Consider the following 10,657-nt stretch of genomic DNA (forward strand, 5'->3'; position numbering starts at 1 on the left):
CAGCTGGAATACACAGATCTCAGGAGGCTACTCACTCTGCTGCTCATCCATCCAAAAACATCTTGCATTCTTCCCAATAAATGCAAGGCATTCTGTGATTGGACAAGGGGAAATTGTGATGTTCATCTTCACCTAATCCAGTCACAGAAACAGAGGATTTCTAAAACCCGATGAGGCTTATGAAATAACCCCTAGATTATACAACTTGGTGTTGTGATACTGGACGGAAACTATATTGACATTCTACCCTTAATCCTTGTAATCACAGGTACGCTTGTATGGCTAACTATATGAGTCCTGTGTAGATCTAGGTTTGCCAACTTTGTGAATCACATTATATTATCTTCCCAGTCAGTTTTTAAAGGTGTAAATTGATGTAAAAACCCTATGCCAGTCAAGTTATCTGCAGTAGTTATTAATATTATATTAGATATTAAAACATCAAAAATCAAAAGTGGAGGTATATAATTATGTGAAATCAATAATAGCCTCACTACTTCAGCCTGAGTGTAAAAGCCAATCAGAGTACATTCTGTAGACTTGTACTATCCCAATACTATAACTCAAGCTGCCCATACACCAGTAGAATTTAATTTTAAGAGATTTGTTTTTGGAATGTTCACTCTATCTTTTAAATAGTTAACGGGGCCAAAGTGACAATCGTTTTTGGCTGTAGTGATGAAAAAATAAAAAGCAGCAAGATAGACAAATGGAGCGAAATTCTAACAGTGAATATGGTTTTGATTTAGCAAACTCCATCATTCCAAAATCCAATGTTGAAACCAAATGAAATTTTGAATGACATTCATTAAGTCTCTGTTGGCATTATCGAATGTTCTGACGACATTTTCCATTCATACAAAAATCTACCAACGTATGGCCAGCTTAACAATTTTGTTGTCTTCATTGGAAATTGCTAACGAAGTCTTGAGTTTGATACATTGGTTTTAATACTTTGGCTAATGCTTATACCTCCACGTACGCACTGATGTGTTTGTAGAAAGCCTGTAACGGCATTTGAACACTACTTTTTGCAGCACTTTTAGCTTATGTTTTCTCTGTGTTTCCTATGTGATTTAGTCATATACATTTAAAATCAAAGAGCACATTTTGTCTGCTATGTAATTTAATTTCCCAAGATGCAATTGTTAGGTGCATCAAAAACATATGAAATTGAATGTTGGATGTATTAAAATGCACATTGCATATGTATATAGTAGTATTGCTTACAATTACATGTTCATGCCACACAAAAACATGTATTAAATGCACTTAAAGGTCTCAGTGTATAAGACAGTTTTGTGTCTACTGATACATAAATAGGGACGTATTTGTGAAAGTGTTGCAATGCAGGCGCATTCATTACAAACACTGCATGAATACTGTGGAATGAAAGTAGTGAGAACATACCCTAATTCATGCAGACAGACAATACTGCCCCTTCCTATGTTGCATATGGTATACTATAGTTATTTTCTTGGTAATTAATGCCTTATACACACTGCACTGCATACTGTATACATCATATTGCTATATGACTATATGAATGGGCAGAACAATGACTTGGAGATTAGCACTCTTACCTTATAGCAAAAGGTTCCAAATTTGGAAAGCCAATGGGAGTTAGTGTGTTCTCTCTGTGTGCAGGCTTACTCCAGTATACTTCCATAGCCCAAAGACATACTTTAGGTTCAGTACTTTAGCTCTTGCTGTGGAGAGCTTACGACTTGCAGTTTTCAGTACGAATAGTTTTGAACTCCATCCCCCATGTTCCACAAAGTCCCAATCTATCTTGTATAATAAAACACCCACTAACCCTTACCTTCTCTTACCTTTACTTCATTAAACCTTAAAGGAGAACTATGAGGTGAGTGCTTTTCACTCACCTCATAGTTCTAGCCGACCTGTGACAATGAGACTGTCACAGGTCGGCTCAGTAGATCGGGAAGTGAGCGAACACATACCGGCGTTCGCTCACCTGTTGATCCTGTCACGGCTCTCTGCCATGACAGGGGAGGGGCTGGATTCCCCCCGCTCTGATCCACCAGCGCTGACTGACGGAACGGACGGGGGAGGGGGCGGGTACAGCTGGCTCTACCGCTAGATAGGCAGAGCCAGCTGTCACTCACGCAGCTGGGCGGATCCCGGCATAATTGTCGGGATCCGCTTCAGCTGTGGCGTCTCAGTATACCACGAGCAGCAGCCTTAAGGAAAAGCCTTAACCCCATAGTTCTCCTTTAACAGTAAACTTATCTTACTTTTTTTTCTGTTAACTATACCTTTGAAAGTGTTTTGTTATATCTGTTCAATAAGTGCAAAAAAAAACTGTTGATCCTGCCACAAATCCAGTAAGCTTTCAACTTACTGTAAACTCTGCCACTGCTATGAAAAGCTCACGGTGAGACTCATGGATGGCATGAAGTAACTCCACAAAACATGGGACCCCTGGATCAATCTTACTCAATCATCATCTTTTGATCGTTGGCTTTTGGATCTTTGAGTTTTCTATAAGTATAGTACTCTGTAAGGTCACACTTCTTTGAGATATCATCCACTTTTGTCCATACCCGGGGCGATCCACCCCTCCACCTTTATATCCCCACCCCTTCCACCCTCATTCCACCGTTGCTTGATCTTTATTCTATCCCTTGATCGCACCTCTATTTTTCTCCAATTATACACACTCACCCTGTTTACTATAATCTAAAGCGTATTGATATTAGCCCAGAAATGACGGAAGTATAGTAAACCTTTTGTGTGGCAATTGTGAAGTTGGAAGTTACTGTAAATTGAATAGTCCTCTCTCTTTCTCATGTCAAAACCAATAAAAACTTCTTTAATATTAAAACTCTGCCTCTGCTGCATTCAAATCCCTAGGAGTCTTATCAGCCCTGCCCAGGTTACCTCTGCAGACTGTAGAACACCCCCGATGTTATGTAGATAATGAGAAGCAGGGCTGTTCTGTAGTTCAAATTAGGAGTGAGCAGCATAAAGTAACAACACTGCTTCTCCATACAGTGATCATTGAGGAGAGAAAGTGTGTTAGTGGCAGGACTACCAGGTGAAAAATAAAGGGATAAGAAAGCCAGAAAAAATAAATGCAGTCACCACATCTAAGAATTGGTAAATTGCAATATATTACACTTTTGTTCTTGGGTTTAGTTCCACTTAAACCTAACCCCCTAAAATAATGCCTTAATTCTTAACACTTTACGCACCACAAAAGGGGTAAGGTTAACACTTACCCCACCCTAATACTTAATTAACCCCCCTGAAACTTTACCCTTACGTTAACCCTAAAGCTAAAGTCCCTAGTACCTGATCCTAACACTGACCCCTAAAGCACACTAAACTAACTCTAAACCAACAGCCTCTGTATACTTACCTCATTCTTCAAGAGCCACCACACCACAAGACTACTGACCCATGGTAGGTTTATTGGCTTCCACCAAACTGGCCTTACTGTGTGTGTGTGTATACACAAGGGACACTAAGGCTCTGTTCCCAACTAGCTATTTACAGATAAGACGCTCAACACAAGGAGTTTTCTATGGCCCTTGTTCACACCTGAGCATCCTGTCGCTTGTAGCAAAAAACCTGTAGCTTGAAAAAGTACATGAGCTTCTTTCAGGCAGATTTGAGTGTTTTTGTCCCCATATACTTCAATGCAAATACCCTAAAACACACATCACAAGTATGTTTTGGAGCATGTTCCCATGATGTCACGGATGCTACTGCTTTCCATCGGACGAAAACCAAAAAACCCTGAAGCTGAATGCCTACAAAATGCTTCAAAAACACACATATACACATGTAAAAACGCTCAGAAACACTTTAAAAAACCGCCTGAAAATGCGGACGCCCAGGTGTGGGAATCCAGGCTAAAGCTAGTTATAGACCAGTATAATTTTGTTAAAATAAATAGTTTTTGATTTCCTTATAGTGAATGGGGTCAAATTAGCGATTGTTATCGACCATAGTGACAAAACAAAAAATAGAAGGAACAGGATAAAAAATGTTTCTCAAACAAAGGAATTTCTAACAGTGAATGTGTCGTTCGGTAAACTCCATTCATTCCAAAACTGAATGTTAAAACCAAACGAAATTTCAAACGACATTTATCAAGTCTGAGATGGCACTATCAAATGTTCTGACAAGATTTTATATGACCGTTCCTTTTAAAATCTACCATGTATGTATGGGCTTTTCAATGTAGAAGCTCCCTCAGGGGCAGGGACTGACAGGCTGTGGATATATATCGCTGCTATATAAACAAATAACTGAAATACATGGTGTCATTGTACAAGAAATACATGTTGCAGGCTTCACATTTTGTTAAACAGAGTTGATTTTTTTTTTTTATTCTGAGTGGTTCACTTTCAACGGAGATCATGGGAAGGCGGGGACAATGAAACAACATTACACAGGTACGGTAGCATCATTCTGAAGTTCTGAGAAACCTCTACAGTTAATAAGTTAAATAAAGAGTTTGTACATAAATATTTTTGCTAGGAACCTTGTGGTATATCTACAACACAGAGAATTCTACAGTTTGACGAACTTTTACAACACTACACTGAGTGCAATTTTTTTTTATAACATTTCAAATATACAAAGCTCTTTTCCTTATTATTTTTTTTATAACAATGTTATATACAGAATCAGAAATCACAGTTTAGTGACTTTAAACAGTCCATAAATCTGACAGTTCATTTCCCTTTGGTTTGGTATAAAAAAACCTTGGTTGGCATATGATAAAGAAAATAATACAGTATAGAGATATACAGCTTTTATAAGTGCACTGACTAACTGAACTATAGGTATGGATGCATCAAATCTTTGTAGCAAAAGTCCTGCATAAGTAAAATTCCAGCCTTTGTGGCAGAAGAGGGGTTAACAGCATAGGGGTTTAACACTGGAACATGTGAGGGGAGGGGATCATTTTGGGAATGTCTTAGCTTCAAAACCAAAAAAAGAAAATGCATTTAAAAAAAATGGAGAGAAAGTAAGTTGCGTTTTAAATACATCGATTTGCGCATACTATGACGTCATGGTGAAATGAGCATGGAGAGGGGTGGCAGTGGGTGATGTACCAAGGTTTACTGCTCAGGAGCTGCATAATGTTTTTACACTCATTATTACTGTAGTGGTACGCATGGCGTGTCTGGGCAGACAAGGATGCTCATTAGTCACTGGTCCACATTTGCTTCCATTTGGTCTTGGTGGGTTTGCAGCAGAGGTGCCCTTTGCTTTAGCAGACCTCTTTCCCTGTGCTGTTTCCGGGGAGGATGTTCAGCTGTGTGAGTTGTGCTGCGTGCTCTTTAGCTTTTAGCCTGAGGGCTGCTATGCTAGACGCCCTTCTGTCTGCTGCAGCGGTGGCAGGGTCGGACAGGCCGCCGGACTGCACTGCACTCTCCACAGCGGGACTGGGTTGCCTGAGCAGGGCTGCTGCAGTGGAAGCACTAGTTAGAGGGGCCATCGTGGAGAACAGCCTGCAAAATGACAATAGACAATTGTCACCAGAGCTATAATAACATATCATAACCATATTTAACAGTCGGAGATTCATGTGCTTTAACTTCACTGTCCATTGTATAGCACCAAAAAACAGCCATATATCTGTCACCTCATGGACAAGCACAGCAGACATTTGACCCTCATTTACTAAATGGTAGTTCTATATATATGTGTGAGTATACTTTTATGAAAGCCACAGTTAACCTACTGCCCACAGGTATGGGTCACCTAATCATGAAGTGTATTTCCACTTTTGCAGCCAAATTGGGATAACACCTACTTTATGTTTGTTACATATTCCCATTGACAAGTATACCTTTATAAAGGTTTACTAACCTTTATAACTTTTATAATTTGTAGCCTCTGGGATGGGTTACCTAATCATAAAGCATATTTCTATTTTTGCTGCCAAATGGTGCCAACACCTACTCTATATTTGTTACATGCTCCCATTGACAAGTATACCGTTATGAAAGTCACCATATACCTACTATCCTCTAATGCGGGTTGCCTAACCATAAAGCGTATCTCCACTTTTGCAGCCAGATTGGAATAATAACGCCTTTATATTTCTTACATGTTACCATTTGCAGATATACCTAATACACTATAGTGTAGATAACCTAATCTCAAATAATCTTCACCTGTGACCTCATAATGACTGCAAGTTACAGTCCTAAGCAAAGCATGTGGGCCCTTTATAGCTGAGGTATTGTCTCTGCACTTTACTTTAGCCCTTTAGCCTTTATCCTACAGAAGGTGCATAATACAGTATGTATTTTGTTACATCCAATTAGTTATGAGGAAAAAAAAATACCTTACACTAATGTTTAAATCCTAAACTAGAATCCCCTTGGAGAAATCTAGGTAAACCTTTATAACACAGTGTGAACAGTGGTGACCCAGCAGTGGAAATGAACAGCAGCTGTGTTCCCATTTGACATTACACATAGATCCCGCGTACTCGGACCTCCTGGCCTTTCTCTCGCAGGAAGTAATAGTTGTGTACATTTTCCTAAAAGCTGATTGTCAAATATCCATCAGTGACATATCAAGCTAAGCTGAATGACAGAAGAGCCATTATACTTTACTAAGGATGTTTAACTGCTCTCCCCACTAAAATACAGGTGACAGGCCTGGGAGACACAAAATTTATAGGCTCTCCATGAGACGTGACTGTGATCATCAGTTGCCTTGCTGTGATATTTGAAGACTCTTGGCCTAGCTACTGAGAGATTCTAGTGTGCAGTGTCATTGCTGAACCCTGACAAGCTCAGACTCTGAAGAACATCCTGGCACTGCAATGCTCACATATTCATCTAGCAAAGAAAATGAGTAGAAAATGGTATTCCAGCCCTCTATAAAACACAACGGACTGAGCTTTACAGATGTTAAGTGTCTGGTTAGTGGCTAATTATCTGGCGATTATCTGAACATCCATTCTTGTGTTATAATCTTTCTACTGCTCACTTTTGAAATAATTCTAGTTGGAAAAAAAATGTCTGTTCAAAACACACTAATTGGGACATACATCATGACTTATTGTGCTCTATGGAAAACACACCCAGGGTGCTGTATGTATCTATCTGGAAGGACACTGCAGGACACAGCACTTCACCTGCAATGCTTAAAACTAACCGCTCCATTACTGGACCCTGACAGGGATTTAAATGGGCTTTCCTAAACGGTAAAATTCTCAAGAAAGCACGTAGGTGTAAACTAACTAGCACTGCAACACAGAGGGGCTTAGTTTTGAAAAATGGAGAAAAGGTGAACCAGTTACTAGTCAGAGCTAGACTTATATTATACAATACTCTGTGCAAAAATGTCATAAATCTTAGTCGCCTAGCTTAAAAAGTAAGTCTTTAGGTTTGGGGATGCTAGAACATAATACATCTTTTCTCTGGGGAAGATGTGGTGGTTTACTATAGTTCCTTACAATTTTCTTCATAATCTTTCTCTGTATAAGCATTAATAGAAGCCTTACTGTTTGTACGGTCTCCATATTTGTTTATGGGCATTGAAACATCTATAAAGACTACTGAGTAGACCCAGACGACAAATAAGATAAATCTGTATTAGCATTAAAACAAACCGAATCTTCACCGCAACCTCATTGTTGTCAAAGTGCTATGTAAATGTTATTTGATCGATCTATTGTGTATGCCGTTGTTTATTTGATGCACATGGCCTGCTTATATCATCAATGTTTTACCAAAGAAATTAGTAAATACATACTAAAAAAAGAAAGTCTTTGTGAGACCATTTGCACATCTTAATGCATACAAGTGTGTTCTCATGCAAGTAACTCCTCCATCAGCTCTCATAGCTCATTATATTACTGCATTAATCTACACAGTACAAGCAATGGCAGCATCAGCTTTAACAAAGCAGAGAGGATAACAGTAAGAAAAGAGAAAGGCAACTAAATCAGAAGGGTAAAGCAACAGTCTGATTAATGGTTATGTTGTAGTTAACTTTGAAAGAGGTAAAAATGCAGCTGTGAGATCCTACTTTTAGTGCTGTGCTCTATAGAGATCACACAAATAAGCCTATGTTGCTGGTAGCCACCATTCCAATTTTTGGTGGTACATTGCGAGATCTGGAGCAAAAATGCAACAGTTTAGAGTGCAACATTGACTTCTGTAGGCAACTTTGACTACTGCGGGTAACATTGACTTCTTAGGCAACATCGACCTCTGTAAGCAACATACACTTCCTAGCAACATTGACTGCTATAGGCTGTTGCTAGACCTCTTAGGCAACAATGACTATAGGCAATGCTGACTGCTGTAGGCAACATTGACTACTGCAGGTAACTTTGATTGCTGTAGGTAAGATTAACTGTTGTAGGCAACATAGACTTCTTAGGCAACACTGACAACTGTAGACAGCATTGACTGCTATAGACAACATTGACTTCTTAGGTAACATTGACTACTTTAGGCAACATTGACAGCTATCTGCAACAGTTCTATTTCCATTTCAGTTTTGATTAATCATCCCACCTGCTTCATGTAAAATATTATATCTAACTCACAATTGAAAACTGTGGCTTTCATAAATGAGCCCCCAATTAAATGAAAACAAGTTTTGTATTGTATAGGATATATTGTATTGCAAGAAGATAACTGTATAGCCAGTTAACTGTACAGCACCACAGTAATGAGCTGAGTATTCAGTTCAGTGTAGTGACACATCAGCTCAGAAGCTTTAAACGCAGTGCCAAGCATGACGTCATCTCCAGCCTATAATGACGCAAGGCGGGCTTTGACGTCATTCCCACTCTCCTGTCTTGCATGCAGTAGGATTAGAGGGTAGAAAAGGGGGAATTACCTGCCAAACGCAGGGCTGATGAAGGCTGGGTGCCGAAACACAGCTGCCCCCAGGAAGGTGCTGAGTCCCAGAGGGGCCCCACTAGGCTGCAGTGAGTTGGAGCCATGGGGAGGAGGTAGACTGGGAAAGGCAGCTGCAGCTGCAGCAGCAGCCGCGGTCCAGGCAGAGTCCAAGGCATGATGGTGGGGAGGAAAGGGACTGGCATCAAGGTATGGGCTCAGAGGGTGACTGCCAGACAATGGACCAGGGAAAGGCAAGCCAGGAGCATGAGTCTGGGCCCCGGCCTTCTCTCTCTTCCTCCACTTTGCTCTTCGATTCTGGAACCATACCTGTAATCAGAAGGGAGCAACATAATTTTGTGTACTAGACATCCTCATCCCTGCAAGCTTGTCATGTCATCTCCATATGCATAAATCAGCCCTATCCCTGCAAGTCTCTCATGTCATCCCCATAAAAATCTCTTACATTTATCATCTGACATCCATCAATCTATTTATCCATCTCTCTATTATCTATTTATTTATTTATCCATCTATCTTACTATTTATCCATATCTCAATCATCTATTAATCTATCTGTTATATGTTTCACGTGGGAAAAGAGCAGTACTCATAGCAGCTAATAACACATCACCCTAGTTCAGTTTGGGGCAGTATGAAAAATAAAAGATGACTTCTGACTGGTACCTATGAGCTACTGCAGGTTACACCAAGAAACTAAGTCCTGGGCTCTAGGCTATCCTGCCTAATGAAACAAACAATATAAACTCAAAATAAAAAAAAGTGCAATAGTGAAGAAAAATTGTACATTAAGTAATTTAATACTCTGGTGTATTTACATCGGTATTATAGGTGAATCATGTGCAGAGATGCGGCCACCATAATATAGATTGATTAGGTAGCATCAAGTCTCCGTTGATTAGTAAGAGCAGCATTGTGCTGCAGGTGATTGCCCAAACACGAGGTATGATATGGCAGCAGCCTATATGATAGAATAATATCCCTGGATGGCTATTTTTTACTGATGAGCTAGTTTTAGAGAAAGGGGGAGTCCTATAATAATGAATCAGTCGTGTCCCCATCTCTAGGCTTAGTTATAGAAGACTGAATCATTGCTGCTTTGCAGCTGCCTTCTCGCAGTTAATAATGGATGTTACAATTATGAGTTCATTAAAACGGTTCAGTAATGTGATTAGTACAATAAAAAATGAATCCAATGTGTATTTTCGTACCACCAAATTATAGCCGTTAAGTAGATTGTCAGGAAAAGTATTTGGTGCGGAAATGGTGTACGAGAGGCTCGGAAAATATGTCATAGATAATTATTAAAAGAAGGGAAATCCTTATCTATATTAATACCTCAGCTCATCCTTATTTATGCAATGGGGTCAACTAGGGGATGTAATCTATCCTGACGTAAAAAGACTGAATTGCGCCCGACTAGATCGGTTGTATATAAACGGGGAATGGAGTGATCTGTGCGATAACGTGCAATATATACTGTAAATAAAATAAAAAACCTGCATTAAGTGAATTGTGGAGATCCGAGAGGACATTTGTCGTCCCTTGTAAATTGAGACTCGGTGGTAATAGGATGGCTTTCACCTGTTAAACATGCTTGTAAAATCCTCATTACCGCTATATAAATACAGCACAAGTGAGCTCCCAGCCACCATAAACCACTAACATCAGGTGTCATAAAAGGGTTAAGAGATGACTGCTAAATGAAAAATAAACAACCAATTTATGGCTATTTTAAATATGAATATATGCATAAAGTATATACATATATATATATATATATA

At 39.5% G+C, this 10,657-nt stretch overlaps 1 protein-coding gene across 1 annotated transcript in view; it reads right to left on the reverse strand.

Annotated features, from left to right (window-relative positions):
* Positions 1-4,365: 4,365 nt before the first annotated feature.
* Positions 4,366-10,657, reverse strand: part of ARX (aristaless related homeobox) — a 10,837-nt gene continuing 4,545 nt past the window's right edge. The window contains exons 4-5 of the mRNA XM_018561143.1: positions 8,854-9,182; positions 4,366-5,492 (exon numbers count right to left, since the gene is read on the reverse strand). Coding sequence (XP_018416645.1) covers positions 5,252-5,492; positions 8,854-9,182 — 570 coding nt within the window. The 3' untranslated portion in view covers positions 4,366-5,251. The remainder of the gene's footprint in view (positions 5,493-8,853; positions 9,183-10,657) is intronic.

The sequence above is a fragment of the Nanorana parkeri genome, unplaced genomic scaffold, assembly GCF_000935625.1.
Source record: "Nanorana parkeri isolate BGI_ZX_2015 unplaced genomic scaffold, ASM93562v1 scaffold503, whole genome shotgun sequence".
In the NCBI taxonomy this organism is placed as follows: domain Eukaryota; kingdom Metazoa; phylum Chordata; class Amphibia; order Anura; family Dicroglossidae; genus Nanorana; species Nanorana parkeri.